This window comes from Bufo gargarizans, chromosome 5 (assembly GCF_014858855.1).
Source record: "Bufo gargarizans isolate SCDJY-AF-19 chromosome 5, ASM1485885v1, whole genome shotgun sequence".
NCBI classification, from domain to species: Eukaryota; Metazoa; Chordata; class Amphibia; order Anura; family Bufonidae; genus Bufo; species Bufo gargarizans.
In genome coordinates, this window is record NC_058084.1 from 90,204,526 (window position 1) to 90,221,020 (window position 16,495).

Here is a 16,495-nt window from a genome sequence, read left to right on the forward strand (position 1 = left end):
GATCTGCACTTCCGGGTCCGCACTTCCGTTCCGCAAAAATATAGAACATGTCCTATTCTTGTCCGCAATTGCGGACAAGAAAAGGCATTTTCTATATAGTTCTGGCAATGTGCGGATCCGCAAAATGCGGAAAGCACATTGCCGGTGTCAGTGTTTTGCGGATGCGCAGATCCGCAAAACACATACGGACGTCTGAATGGAGCCTTACAGGGGGGTGATCAATGACAGGGGGGTGATCAGGGAGTCTATATGGGGTGATCAGGGGTTAATAAGTGACGGGGGGTGTAGTGTGGTGATTGGTGCTACTTACAGAGCTGCCTGTGTCCTCTGGTGGTCGATCCAAGCAAAAGGGACCACCAGAGGACCAGGTATATCAGACACTGTTACCAAAACAGCGTCTAATATACCTTTCTGATGCATCTACACATCTACGCTGGCAGGCTGTAGTTAAACTTCTCTGTTGCGCGTCGCTGTGAACGCGCGCGCATGTTCACGCGAAGTCTCGGCTCTCACAAGATGACGCCAGTAGGTGTCGCTGAGCCTGCTGCCGCCCGGACGCCTATCGGCAAATAAAAGAGCTTGGAGGTATTGCAAGGAATTTAGATTACGCAGGGTTCTGGAGATATTTGTACCAGTCTCTGTGACAAAGATTTGCTAGCGTGTCTGCGCTAAGAATCTGTCTAAAAAGTGGCACAATTTGGCAAAACTAATATTTCTGTAAGTTTTTTTTATTTGCAGGAAAAGTGGGGCTTAATGGGAAGTGGGCATGGCTCTGCTGCAAAGGAGGCATGGCCGAAGATGCAATGCTTTGTACCAAATTAGTGTGTATCCCTGTGTCACATTTATCATCCGGCCTGAGCCCCTGTGCAGGTCTAGATAGTCTGTCTAAGTTGATATAATCTACAGCAGGGGTGCACAACCCGCAGTCCGCATGCGTCCTCCAGGACATAAACACCGCTGATCGTTCCTTTGCAATCAGCTATGTTTCTGATCGCAGCGCCATAGGATGAGAGCTCCTGAAATGTAGCAGGATTGGGTCAGGTCCTGTTTATTACGACTTCTGACTTCTCCTGTGCATGGTGCTCAATGCGCACTATGCAGTCACAATAGAAACCAGTTTTGCGATGTAACTGATTGATACTAGTTACAATTCAAAAAGTTCTAAAACCCCAAAAAATAAATTTTTAAAAGGAGGTAATGTGTTTTTTTTAAATGACATCTTGGGAGAGATATGTGTCAAAAAGAAATAAATGAAAAAAAACAAAACAAAATAATGTAAAAAAAAAAAGACGTTACACACTGCTTACATGGCGTTCTAGCACAACTAGCCATGATTCAAATGGTACCTTTGTTCTTTTGTTGTGACTTTTACCAGCTGAAAAAACGCTGTTTAATCCATATGCAAATAAGGGCTCGCAAGTGCCCATGGGCAAGGTTCGTTGAGTAGGTGCCCAGGGGCAGGGTTCGTGGAGTAGGTGCCCAGGGGCAGGGTTCGTGGAGTAGGTGCCCAGGGGCGGGGTTCGTGGAGTAGGTGCCCAGGGGCGGGGTTTGTGGACTAGGTGCCCAGGGGCAGGGTTCGTGGAGTAGGTGCCCAGGGGCAGGGTTCGTGGAGCAGGTGCCCAGGGGCAGGGTTCGTGGAGCAGGTGCCCAGGGGCGGGGTTCGTGGAGCAGGTGCCCAGGCCGCTCTGCCTTTTTATCACTTTACTCCTCCCCAGTCTCTTGCTTGTCCCGCCCTGTAAGTCCGTTGAGTCATCCTTAGTAGTGGCCAAGATCCTGCAAGTGAGCAGTTCACCACCAGCCCAGACGTGCACACTGGTCGCTGGTTTCGCACTGTTAGTCGGCGCATGAGCACTAGATGTATCGATGGGCATCACAGTGCTCATGCCTGGGCCGGCAGTGAACTGCACACGCGCAGGATCTCTTCCTGCAGTCCATGCACATAAACAGAAATCGACAACAGCTCCGAGCTGCCGTAGGTTTCTGGCTTTATTGACGTCCGAAAAATGGAGTAAATTAAGATAAATTTGTTGCAAGCAGCTGGCCACGCCCCATTACCACCCTTGCCATTTATGGTTTACGGAAATTGGCGAGGGCTGGTTAATAGCCTAGAGATGCAACCATTTTTTTTTTAAAGTTGCAGTTACAAAGTCGCAGACACCATTTTTCAGGCATAAGGGCTCATGCACACGGCTGTTGGCCCGCATATGTCAGGTCCGCAATACACGGGCACCAGCCGTGTGCACCCCGCAAACCCGGAGATGCGGTGCGGAAGCACGGATAGGAATCCCACGGAAGCACTACTTTTCTGCAGTGCAGACTGTCGGATGCGGATCGCGGACTCCATTCAAGTGCATGAGCCCTAAGGGAGATGATAAATCTCCCCCTTTAAGCCCAAAATCCTACTCAACTTGTCACATTCTGCCGAGTCACAAATCGTAGAAGAGCGGAGCATGTGAACATTTTCTTCTCTAACAGAAACATTTCTGGCAAATGGATGGCTATAAATATTTCCCACTTTGGGTATCAGCGCTCACAATGCGCACAACTCTATGGCTCAAGTAGACGAATAGTAATTTCTGTCCAAAGCATTAGCAGTGATTTAAGAAGTGCTGCACGTTTTATTTTTCCATCCTTATCCAAGTTCGTTTCACTGTTTCCCCAATGGAAGACTATTGCTAGGGGTGGGAAAAAGCAGGACAATTTATTATCAAGCCTGGGTCCCTACAGCTGCATCTCAGCTTCGCATTACTGACTGTTCATCTGTATGTTCAGCGAGTTTATTCAGTCATGGTTGGAGGCAGAGTATCATTTGAAAGAGGTTTTTAAACCCATAAAGTCGCATGGCGTTAAGCACCTCTTCTAGGAGAAAATCGCTCCGTACACAGTATTGTCAACCATCCAGAAATTCCAGGATGGGCAATTCTTTCCAGTGTAAAAAAAAAACATTGTTCTGTCCGTGATTTTTTGAGGCTGGTGGTACTTGATCAGGACATTATGACTGTAATTTTCATCATTTTATAGCTCTCACTAAAGACTGCTAATGTATTCTTATCAGTATATTAAGCTATAGACAAGTATTACTTATAATCTTCATCATTCAATGTGGTTTTCCAGTTTGTCCATAAAAAAAAAAAATTTAGGTTGTCAGCCCTGTCCGTACATATAGAGCCCAACAAGGAATGAACTTATATTAGTCAGCTCTATAATGTTTTTATTGTTACAATGATTGTGTCTGATTAACCCCTTCCCGACATCCGCCGTACATGTATTGCGCAGCGGTAGGTCACTTCTCGACAGCCGAGCCTCTGCCGTGTACACCGATGCTGCCACATTAACCCTTTGTATGCTTCGGTCAATTGCTAGGCCAGGTGACATCATATTTATTGGTCACATGGCATAGGCGCAGCTCAGTCACATAGAAGTGAATAGAGTTGAGCTTGCAATACCAACTACAGCCGTTATACAATGTACGGTGCTGTGCTTGAAGAGCAGAGAGAAGGCCATGGCGCTCACAGGACCACCGGTGCCTTCTCAAACAGCTGATCAGCAGGGGTCACGGGTGTCGGACCCCCACCGATCAGATACTGATGAGCTATGCAGAGCACCTTTAAACTGTCTCTGTTCTGTTCAGCTGCATACAGATTCTGATCTCAGTAAGGCTCACAATTTTCCAGTTTCCCTACTTCTATAGTCAGGTCAATTTCACCAATGGTACTCAGGTAGCCAACCAAGTATCACCCACAGCCGAGATCTGTTAAATAAATTAATATAGCAATAATTTTTTACCTGTTCAGGTGACGCAATACATATAAAGAAAATGTAGCTTTTGCAAACAGAGCTGGTTAGATAATATAGTTCAATTAGAGTCTACAATAAATCACACGGATAGGGTTGGAAATCCCAAAGGACCAATTTTTCACACATATCTTTATTATTCCATCATCAAGTTGCTATGGCCGTGTTAAAGCAAATAAACAGTAAGTGAGGGTGCCGGCTTGGAGGAACCTCTCCTGAGTGAAGGGAGGCATGATGGAATGCAGGAGGCCCTAGTGTGAGAGCAGTCAGTAAGGAGACAGCCCACTTTCTGTTTTCCACCAAACCCTGACCTCTGGACTAACCGTGTCTGCCCTTTTGCCCTTGCTTCAACTAATAGGGTTTGTACAAAGAGGTGAACGGGAGCAAAATAAATAATTGTTGCTTATTAACTTATCATTTCCAGCTATTCAGAAAACCAAATAGCATATAAAAATAAATAATAGCACACCATGAACATTACAGAAACATCTCATCCCACAAGAAAAACATCAAAAATAGCTAACATTTTTTGTTTTGAAGAAGTAGGCAGATTATCTCTCCTCCAGAAAGTAGAAGACTATCTCAAGAGCCACCTCTTGAGATAGTTAAAGGATAACTGTCATATATTTTTTTTTATTTGCTAGTTTATTAGAGCTAGGCATGTATACCTGAGTTAGTCTGTCAATTATTGTCAAAAGATCTGTAATTACCTTATAATAACAGCTTTCATTAATGTCCTCTGTCCCTTTCCACTGCTCCCTTAAAAGACCGTTGCTATGCCTTGTCTGTCTTCCCTTTACGTTGCTATGCCTTGTCTGTCTTCCCTTTAGTATAAACAAAAGACAGAGGGGCGGACCCTTCACACTGCATGCCTGCATTAGGCTTCAGAGTGAGGAGGCGTGTCTCTCGGTAATCCAATCTGATTGGCTGGCAGGAAGCTGCTGGCTACAGCAAGTGTGTATGGGAAGTGAGGGAAAGCAGTTTTGGCCCCAGAGAACTGTCAGAGGAGCAATCTTGAGAAGATCCTAATATTGGAAATGTTTAAACAGCCGTAACTAAGGGGAAAACTCAAGGAAAACAGTGGTATGTGAAGAAACTAAAGATTGCTTTATGCATAATGCTGGTGCAGCAGTAACATATGCTAAAATAGATGAAAACATGACAGTTACCCTTTAACCTGTGAGTCAATGTCCGACCCATCGAAGAGCCTTGAAAGGAATTTAGTCTCTTCCAAATGGAAGAAGTATCCAACTGTAGACAGCTGTTTTGGGGTTTCGGCCTCTCATCATTAGAGAGTAGGGTGCTAGCTGAATAGCCAGGACATGTAATTTGCACACTTAATTTCATGGAGCAATGCCTGTACGTCCTCATACCAGCTAGGTGTCTTGAAGAAATAGCAACCCCAAGAAAGCTGAAACAGAAAGATGGACCAGTTGCTTTTCTTTACACCCTTGATATTTCTCTAGTAATTTACCAGAAATTGTGAAGTATGAATTCATTAGCTCAGGCCTTTACATGTAATTTGGCAGTAGGCACCTAACCTATGTGCAAAGTTTGCACATTAGTTATATCTGCCTCTGCATGAAACCCTCCATCAAGTTCTCTGGCATATACTACCACCCCTTTTTTTCATTAGACATAAATATGGGGGATATTGAAAATCAGCCAATGTTATTACAAAGTCAGGATGGTTCAACCAATGTGCTTGTTTGCAACTCTGCTTCTGACCACACGTACACATCACCTTATTTATTAAAGTGTCCCAGACATACTGTCCCTGTCTGGTCTGAGATCAGGCATCAAGACACACAACTGTACACTTGGCGATATAGTTGCTGAGGCCACCATACAACACCCAGTGAGTACAGTGCACAGGCCACCATTCTGATAGAACTGATGCACAATACTCACTAGACACTGTTTGGTGGCGTCGTCATCTATACCACCTAGCACCAAGCTGGGTCTCTCCAGGTCCGATGCTAGACTGGGCGGGAGAGTATACGTAGAGAGACATTAAAGAAATAAAATAAGTATATTTTATGAATACAGTATTTATTAATTATTTTGCACACTTCAAGCTGAGCTCTGGACCTCTCAGGAGGCTAGGTCAGTGATGTCTAACCTCAGTCACTCCAGCTGTGGTTAACAGCTGCACAGCCAAGCAAGTGTGCATCTTGGGAGTTGTAGTTTTACCACAGCTGGAGTGCCGGAGGTTAGCCATCACAGGACTAGGGCATTCATTATTTATCAGTTATTTTAGTTTTTTGTCTGTGGAATTTCTGAGCTGAATACTACACATCTAACCATGCCTAACCTAGTTGGTTGTACTCATGTAGGGCAAATGATAGATTAGTAACACGTTTTAAATTGTTTCTGTCTCTGTTTTATGAAGAGAGAAATTATTTTCTGTACCTTAATGTTATCTCTGTGTTTTATATTGGGATGTACATACAGTGATCCCTCAAGGTATAATTGGCATCAGGATACAATATTTTCAACATACAATGGTCTTTTCTGACCCATCGTCAGTTGAAACCAGACTCAACATACAATGCTTCAGACTCAGATCCAACCAATCAAGGCCACTTCTCTGGTAAAATATCTGTATGTGTTGCTAGTTATCAGCTTTTCCTGACTGTTATATGTAAGGGATTGTTTTCTATGTCTTCGTTATCTGCTTATTTTTCTTAAATCTTCATTTTCTCTAATCTTGGATGACATTTTCGAGCTTTGGAACCGATTACTCAACATACAATGGTCGTCCTGGAACCAATTAATATTGTAACTTGAGGGACCACTGTACTGATAAATTATAAGGTTCCCAACCAAAGATTCTTTAGAGATCTAGGCTGGACCACAACTTAACATATAAAATATATAGAATGCCTCTAATATACATTAGACTAAAAAAGGCACAATATAATCACCAGGTGGTAAGTCAGGGTCGGTGGGGGCCGTTTGTTGGATCTTCCTTGGTTTAACTGGGAATTTGGTACTATCTGTGTTGCTTCGACTGGTCGAACTTGAACCACAGCTCTCGTGATCATCCTGTAAAGAAAAAAAAAATAACATATGGATTTATAGGTCTATAGAAAAAAAAAAATAGGTGATACAACCACAAGGGCCATAATATAAACATACAACTGCATTTTGCAAAGCATACTGTCATTAATACCCAGCAGGAATGGCATACATGCATCCAACAAAAACAGCAAATTGGCGATAAAACTATCCTAATGATTGCAAATTTTCTGTATTGTATCACTAAGTGAAGAAAATTAAAGAATACACTTGTTGCCAAATAAGCACAGAGTGTAAACGCTCTGAACGCTCATGCCTCCACGCATGCGCCATGGTGACTTATTCCTGGCCTGTATAGTACGGAGTCAGCGTGAGCGGCTCTGTACTATACTGGCCAGGAAGAAGTCATCATGGCGCATGCGTGGCGGCATGAGCGTTCAGGACATTGCACGGCCTGGCGAAAATCTTCACTCTTCTGCGCAAGCACGGCCATGGGATTCGACAGGCGAGAGGCGTCTGCGGCGCAAGCGCGGCCACGGGATTCGACAAGCGAGAGGTGGCCGTAACCAGGGGAGACGAAAGACAACAATCAGGTAAGAGGGGACTTATTTTCTCAAAAAGGGTGGGAATTGGGTAATAAAATGTATTTACAAAAATGATCACTGTCATATCATTAACAGATTTAACAGTGATCATTGAGATGGGAATATCCCTTTAGGCGTCTCAAAGCGACTATTCTGACTGGAATCAGTGATTGCTAGAGGCCCAACTGCGATGCCTCATGGTAAAGTGGTTAAGGGGGTCGCCCCTTCCAAACTCACCGAGTTTTTTTGCCAAAGGGCCTTCTCCTGCTCTGGACCCAGGACGCCTGTCGCCAAGCTTGCAGGCCTCTTCCTCTCCATCTTCATGCGGAGGCCGCACAGAGCAATTCCCTGAGACACCCGAGGGCGAGTTGCCGGAGTGCTCCCTCACTAGACAAACTATGCAATCTATGTTGCACTCCCTTCATGCCTCCCTGTTAGTGGACTTCATGCTTAACAACCTCAAACGGGAGCTATCAGACCTGGGGAACCTCACCGCTCACATAGAATCTAAGATGGCGGAGTAAGCTGCATCACATAACGCTCTGATAGATGCACATTATGAGCAGGTGGAAGAGGTCTCCCGCATGAAAAACAAGCTATACGACCTGGAAGAGAGGTCTAGAAGGAATAATGTATGCATTAGGGGGATCCCAGAGAACATTCAGGACTCTCAATTAAGAGACTTTTTCACTGGGTTCCTTAAAGCTGTTCTGCCTGATCTTTTCAAAATGGACTTTCTAGTAGATAGAATCCACCGGGTGCCAAGGCCCAAGCAACTTAACCCCACTCTGCCAAATACACTTTGGCCAGACTCCACTTCTTTAAAACCAAAGAGGCCTTTTTTCTCCAGCTACTCTAAAACCCGTCTTTACCAGACTTAAATAAGGAACTGGCAGTGTATCCGGATCTGTCAGCAGTCACCCTGGCTAAGAGGAGGGAGCTCGCCTCCGTCACCCAAGCCATGAGAAACAACGCTATTCCTTACAAGTGGGGATTCCCCATGAAGCTGGTGATTACCAAAGATGGCTCTACAATGACCTGCTTCACTCGGGTCAGACAGACTAAAGATGGCACGAGACAGATGGTGAATTTACTGCAAGTTATGCAGCTCTCCAGGACCCTTGGTGCATTTCTCTCCTTAGATGCTGAAAAAGCCTTTGACAGGGTGCACTGGGGGTATCTGGAGGCCGTTCTTAATAAATATGGATTCACTGGCTCTATACTGCAATCTATCCTGGCTTTATATTCTAAGAGAGGGCTGCCCTCTATCACTGGTCATCTTTGCTCTGGTAACGGAGCCTCTGACGGTACTCCTTATTTAGGCATCACATTACGTTTTTTCCGGTTGCGTCTCATAACATCCGACTCTTGCTCGGTATCCTTAAACCTGAACTTAGCAGGATCTCACGCCTAAAGCTTTCTTGAGTGGCTCATATCCATATATGCAAAATTATATTTTTGCTGAAGATATTGTATATACTCCGATGTATACCCCTTCCAGTGGGTAAGCCTCTGCTTACTGAAATGCAAAACCTTTTGCTGCAATTTATTTGGGGGGATAAATGCCCAAGGGTAGCCCAAACCGTGTTATACTACTCTTTTTTAGATGGAGGCATGAGGGTATCTTCACATATTACAAGGCAGCCATTCTTGACGCCATGAGAGAATGGTTTAAACCATCTAAGACTCACAAATGGGTTCAGATTGAGACTGCTTTAACTAGGGGAGCCTCTCTTAGATTGCTAGCAGAGGCTATGTATCTCCGCCCCGTGCAGCTCCCATGCCCTTTAGCCACAGTCTCTCACTCTTAACATCTGGAAAGACTTCTTGCCTCATCTAAGAAAAAGACTATACCCTTTAAATCATTATCCATTAGATGCCTGGAACCTCATATACCAGGTCTATCTCTGGTGGAGTGGGAAGATAGAGGATTAAAAACGTAACATTTACTTTATGAGGGGGGATCACTCGACCTTTGAAAAACTGAAAAATCTCTATTTAAGCTCCCTCACTCCCTTTTTTACCAAGATTTACAGATTAGACACTTCAGACCAGACGCTATACAAAGCCTTTTACACCACAGAACGAGCTTTCCAAGGCCTTTCCCCAATATATCACTTCATTAAATCAGACAAATTGGGGGGAAAAACTTCCCTTTATGCTCAAATGGGAGCAAGATCTTCAGGCCGATTTTACAACAGAGCAATGGAAGCAGGCCTTGAAATGGTCCACTTGTACCTCTCTGTGTGTTAACCATATTGAGCAAATTAAGGTTCAATTAAGACGGCACCTCACCCCGGATAGATTGGCTCACTGTATATCTGGTTACTCAAACTCGTCCTGGAAACAATGCTCTGGGATTGGCACCCTATTGCATACCTGGTGGTCGTGCCCTAATGTTCTTCCCTTATGGAGGGAAATCTTCCAACTACTTTCCCACATTACAAAAAGCCAACTAATCCCAGATCCAACTTTGGCTTTACTGTATATAGGATTATCTGATATCCCTCACCAGTTTAGATGGCTAGTAGCACATATCCTCACTGCCGCAAGAATAAAGCTATGCACAACCACTTCAACCCCGCTAGCTGAAACCCCCTTCATGACCAGGCCACTTTTTACACTTCGGCACTACACTACTTTCACCATTTATTGCTCGGTCATGCAACTTACCACCCAAATGAATTTTACCTCCTTTTCGTCTCACTAATAGAGCTTTCCTTTGGTGGTATTTTATTGCTGCTGACATTTTTTGTTATTAATCAAAATGTAACGATTTTTTTGCAAAAAAATGTCATTTTTCACTTTCAGCTGTAAAATTTGCAAAAAAAAAACGACATCCATATATAACTTTTTCGCCAAATTTATTGTTCTACATGTCTTTGATAAAAAAAAAAAATGTTTGGGCAAAAAAAAAAATGGTTTGGGTAAAAGTTATAGCGTTTACAAACTATGGTACAAAAATGTGAATTTCCGCTTTTTGAAACAGCTCTGACTTTCTGAGCACCTGTCATGTTTCCTGAGGTTCTACAATGCCCAGACAGTACAAACACCCCACAAATGACCCCATTTCGGAAAGTAGACACCCTAAGGTATTCGCTGATGGGCATAGTGAGTTCATAGAACTTTTTATTTTTTTTGTCACAAGTTAGCGGAAAATGATGATTTTTTTTATTTTATTTTTTTTCCTTACAAAGTCTCATATTCCACTAACTTGCGACAAAAAATAAAAAATTCTAGGAACTCGCCATGCCCCTCACGGAATACCTTGGGGTGTCTTCTTTCCGAAATGGGGTCACATGTGGGGTATTTACACTGCCCTGGCATTTTAGGGCCCTAAAGCGTGAGAAGAAGTCTGGAATATAAATGTCTAAAAAATTTTACGCATTTGGATTCCGTGAGGGGTATGGTGAGTTCATGTGAGATTTTATTTTTTGACACAAGTTAGTGGAATATGAGACTTAGTAAGAAAAAACAAAAACAAACAAAAAATTTCCGCTAACTTGGGCCCAAAAAAATGTCTGAATGGAGCCTTACAGGGGGTGATCAATGACAGGGGGGTGATCAGGGAGTCTATATGGGGTGATCACCCCCCTGTCATAATGCTCCATTCAGACGTCCGTATGATTTTTTACGGATCCACTGATACATGGATCGGATCCGCAAAACACATGCGGACCTCTGAATGGAGCCTTACAGGGGGGTGATCAATGACAAGGGGGTGATCACGCATATAGACTTCCTGATCACTTCCCTGTCATTGATCACCCCCCTGTAAGGCTCCATTCAGACGTCCGTATGATTTTTTACGGATCCACTGATACATGGATCGGATCCGCAAAACACATGCGGACCTCTGAATGGAGCCTTACAGGGGGTGATCAATGACAGAGGGGTGATCACCCATATAGACTCCCTGATCACCCCCCTGTAAGGCTCCATTCAGACGTCCGTATGATTTTTACGGATCCACTGATACATGGATCGGATCCGCAAAATACATGCGGACCTCTGAATGGAGCCTTACAGGGGGGTGATCAATGACGGAGGTGATTAGGGAGTCTATATGGGTGATCACCCCTCTGTCATTGATCACCCCCCTGTAAGGCTCCATTCAGACGTCCGCATGTGTTTTGCGGATCCGATCCATGTATCAGTGGATCCGTAAAAATCATACGGACCTCTGAATGGAGCCTTACAGGGGGGTGATCAATGACAGGGGGGTGATCAATGACAGGGGGGTGATCAGGGAGTCTATATGGGGTGATCAGTGGTTCATAAAGGGTTAATAAGTGACCGGGGGGGGTGTAGTGTAGTGGTGTTTTGTGGAACTTTACAGAGCTGCCTGTGTCCTCTGGTGGCCGCTGGCAGGCTGGAGATCCACTCGCTTACCTTCCGTTCCTGTGAGCGCGCGCGCCTGTGTGCGCGCGTTCACAGGAAATCTCGCGTCTCGCGAGAGGACGCGTATATGCGTCCAGGAGGAGTAAAGCAACCACCTCCCGGACGCATATGTGCGTACAGCGGTCGGGAGGTGGTTAAAGGGGTAGTTTCACCTCATCAAGTTATATTTATTATCTTTATACCACTGAGTAAAGTAACTTACTAATGTAGTTTCATTTATAAGTAATGCCTCTTGTCTCCACTATTTTCGTTCTTCTTCCTCTTTGTAGACTGCTCCTCTCTAGGGGTTATGGCCACCACTGCAGTGCAGCAGTGGTGGCCTCGATTGCACACAAAGAAAAAAAAGCCGGCCTTTCTGGTGGCCGGGAATTGATGGTGAGAGCAGGTGCGCACACGGGGCCGCGCGCATGCGCATTAGCTCCCAGTCCCGGCCATCTCTCAATCTCCACATTCATGTAAGAAACAGATCGCAGCAACCTCTTATCATTGGTTGTCACGATCTGTACAGGGTCTGCTCCACTGAGACTGCTAGCGATTCTGATACACTAGCAGCCTGAGGTGCACGTAGACGTAAGGGGCGGGATTATATTCTCCAAGCACCGCTTGCCTGCTGCATCAAAGCAGAGGCACCACCCCCACTACAACTCAGGAAGTGCCCCGGGAGCCGTGCACCGAGGACTGAAATGAGCAGGTGAGACAACCCCTTTCAGGGGGAAGTACGTCGTCGTCGTCGTCGTCCCCCCCCCTTCCCCACAGAGATGTTAACACTAGGGTGGATCTGCATCGGCAATATGAAATCACTGTGGCGCAGTCTGCTAAACACCAAACTGCTCTATCTGAGAGGTGGCTCCCATGGACATTGTATAGAGGTGCTTCTGCCCACACACTTCCAAATGACAGAAGTTGACATGTCTGCATGTTTTATAGGACACCATTGTGATCCAAATCTGAAGTGTACCTGAGGGGATACTGCATTGCTGTGTACTTATTCAATGACTGTCACTAGGATGTACCACGATTGAAGTTACTTTTCTGACCTGCGTGTCAGATTTATGTTATAAAATGTTGGTTATTCATTTTAACTGACAAAAATCTAATGCTTAAAAAATAATAATATAATGATGTGAAGGGAGCCAAGGCACTAGGTTAGAGGTGCTTTCAAAAGGTGAATTATGTTTTTGTTTTTAAGAATCATTTTCAGTGAAATCACCCTTGATCGGGCACTTACAGTGCCTTGCAAAAGTATTCACCCCCTTTGACTTTTTTTCGTGTTTCGGTGCCTCACAATCTGGAATTAACATGGATTGTTTGAGGATTTGCATCATTTAAATTACAGAACATGTTCACAACTTTGAAGATGTTTATTTGTTTTTTATTGTGAAGCAAACAACAAATAGGACAAAATAACAGAAAAGGTCAATGTGCATAACTATTCACCCCCCCTAAAGTCAATACTTTGCAGAGCCACCTTTTGCGGCAATCACAGCTCCCAGTCGCTTTGTATAAGTCTCTGAGCTTGCCACATCTTACCACTGGGATTTTTGCCCATTTCTCCTTGCAAAACTGCTCCAGCTCCTTCAAGTTGGATGGTTTGCCAATCTGACCACAGATTTTCTATTGGATTGAGATCTGGGCTTTGACTAGGCCATTCCAACACAACAGAGTGGGAAAGGTTTTGCTTAAGAATATTCCTGTATTTAGCACCAGCCATCTTTCCCTCAACTCTGACCAGTTTCCTAGTCCCATCCCCACAGCATGATGCTGCCACCACCATGTTTCACTGTGGGGATGGTGTTCTTTGGGTGATGTGATGTGTTGGCTTTGCGCCAGACATAGAGTTTTCTTTGATGGCCGAAAAGTTCAGTTTTAGTCTCATCAGACCAGAGCACCTGCCTCCATACATTTTGGGAGTCTCCCACATGTCTTTTCACAAACTCACAACGTGCCTTTTTGTTTTTAGCTGAAAGTAATGGCCACTCTGCCATAAAGCCCAATTCCATGGAGCGTATGGCTTACTGTCGTCCTATGTACAGATACTCCAGTCTCTGCTGTGGAACTCTTCAGCTCCTCCAGGGTTACCTTAGGTCTCTGTGCTGCCTCTCTGATTAATGCCCCCCTTGCCCGGTCTGTGAGTTTTGGTGGGCGGCCTTCTCTTGACAGGTTTGCTGTTTTGCCATGTTCTTTTCATTTGGTTATGATAGATTTGATGGTGCTCCTTATGGATCATCAAAGATTTGGATATTTTATTTTATAACCTAACCCTGACTTGTACTTCTCTACAACATTGTCCCTTACTTGTTTGGAGAGTTCCCTGGTCTTTATGGCAGTGTTTGGTTAGTGATGCCTCTTGCTTAGGTGCTGCAGCCTCTGGGGCCTTTCAAAAAAGGGATGTATATGTAACGACAGATCATGTGACACTTAGATTGCACACAGGTGAACATCATTTCACTATGTGACTTCTGAAGGTAATTGGTTGCACCAGAGCTTTTTATGGGCTTCCTAACAAATATGGTGAATACATACGCACAGGCCAATTTTCTGTTTTCTATTTCTAAATAATAGTTTTCTTTATATATTTTTCTCATTTTACTTCACCAACTTAGACTATTGTGTTCTGATCCATCACATAGAATTCAGATTAACAAAACATTGAACTTAAGGCTGTAACTTAAAAAAAACACGAAAAATGTCAAGGGGACTGAATACTTTTGCAAGGCACTGTATATAAATACTGCATATGTGGCCCTACTGTAACTCTATGTATCAGAATTTATTATAGTTTTTTTTCTCTCAGCGACTCCACACAAATCCAACAAAAAAAAAAATTTGGTATGCTCCACTAGATGTCATGTTACTCATCCCTAAGAAGAAAAGCAGTAACTCCTCGTGAATGAAGCCACAAAGGGCACCACATAGCGGCACGCTGCAGGACAACACAAGCCACCGCACAACCTTCTGCGCCCTGCATCCACATGTCCAATCTGGTGTATGTGGGAAAATGACTCGGATCAAGTCACAGCTTCAAAAACTGATGGCACCATCACCAGACAACAAGGTATTTTCTGGCTCACTAAAGTCAATCCTAGCATAACAACTGTACACCCCTTGTTTTTAAAGAACAAGCAGAGCATGCAGACGGGACTACGGTAGATGGTCTGTATCTATTCAGAAGCCATTTAAAACACTTTGAAAAGCCATGACCCTATTAACACTGCCATGAGGCTCTATACGTGAGGCTACTCAAGCATCCTAAGTACACAACACAGTAAATTGACAGCGCAAACCAAATGTTCCAAAAGGGAGAGAAAAAAAACCTCAATTAAAGGTCAAGAGGTTAAACGTAGGAGAGAAAAGGGGAACATCTCAGAGCTAACTAAATAAATGGAAGAAACTCAATACAGTTTTATCAGGAGACTCTCACAATTCGTCTTATAATGATTTCCAGAAACTCTGGTGCTTCCCTCCCGTACTAATTAAAGGTGTTATACAGAGCAAGAAATCCAGTGGATGCTCCGGAAAGACAAATAGTACACAGAGCAGAGGTCAGTGATCTTCCATAATTACCTCTAACGTTCAGATAACGTCAGCTCTAGTCAGGGGTACATGACTGGAGCCAAATTCAGTTCAGAATCAATTTCCAGTAGGCTTGCGGCAAATAACCAGGGTTAAGATTGGGGAAGTGTTAGGTTATATTGTTAAATCCTTATTTAATTAGAGTCGGTGGCTTTTGTGGTTTTAAAGAAATCTAGAGTTAAACAAGCTAAATAATAAAGTCTCACATTAGTGCTCGCTGGAATGAAACCGCAGTGATAATTATCCAAAAATGCCCCTGGCTATATTGACAGTGTCATTCTCCAACAGTAAGGCTTATTGCACACGAACGTGTGTTGCCGTATTGCGGACTGCATTTGCATAACCGCAATACACGGGCACTGTTCCGTGTGCATTCGCTTTCACGGATCCGGACCCATTCACTTCAATAGGTCCGCAAATCCGGAGATGCAGAATGGAGCGGAACGGAAGCATGGAATGTCGGGTACTTCTGATCCGCAAAAAGATAGAACATGCCCTATCTTTTTGCGGAACGGCCACATCGCGGACCCATTAAAGTGAACGGGTCCGCAATCTGCTGCCCCACGGTGGGTGTTCGTGCATTGCGGCCCCGATTGGCAGGTCTGCAGGACGGCCATGGGGCACACAACTTTGTGTGCAAGAGGCCTAAAGCCACAAAGTTTTTAGAAGTTTTCAGAAATTCATTGGGGAAACCCCATCATCTCAACTAGACTCTGTACAAGAAACAAAAGTAAGTGAACCCTATGTGATGACCTGGATTTCTATATTAATCCTTAAGGAAATATGCTCTGATTGTTATCTAAGGTCTCAAGCACACAACCATATCAGTTTTGGGATTTGCTAAATATGGATGTGGTCAGTGAGCCCTCTGCATTTTTTTGCAGACCCATCAATTGGGTCAGTGACCCCTATTTTGTGATCATATATTAAAATTGTTTGCTGAACGGACAAGTGGATGTGGATAGCATACATGTGCTTTCTGCATTTGTATGTCCATTCAGCAAAAAGACAGAACATGTGAACATATACTTGGCCGCAAAATGCAGAACACGGGTCTTTAAGTCAATGGGTCCACAAAAAATGCAGATGGACCATGGACGCAAAATACATACAGTTGTATT

General features: G+C 44.1%; 1 protein-coding gene across 7 annotated transcripts in view; it reads right to left on the reverse strand.

The window, feature by feature from the left end:
• Positions 1-16,495, reverse strand: part of VPS13B (vacuolar protein sorting 13 homolog B) — a 988,099-nt gene that overhangs the window by 897,024 nt on the left and 74,580 nt on the right. For all 7 annotated transcript variants that reach the window (XM_044295329.1, XM_044295331.1, XM_044295327.1 and 4 more), the window contains one exon: positions 6,723-6,843. In XM_044295329.1, coding sequence (XP_044151264.1) covers positions 6,723-6,843 — 121 coding nt within the window. The remainder of the gene's footprint in view (positions 1-6,722; positions 6,844-16,495) is intronic.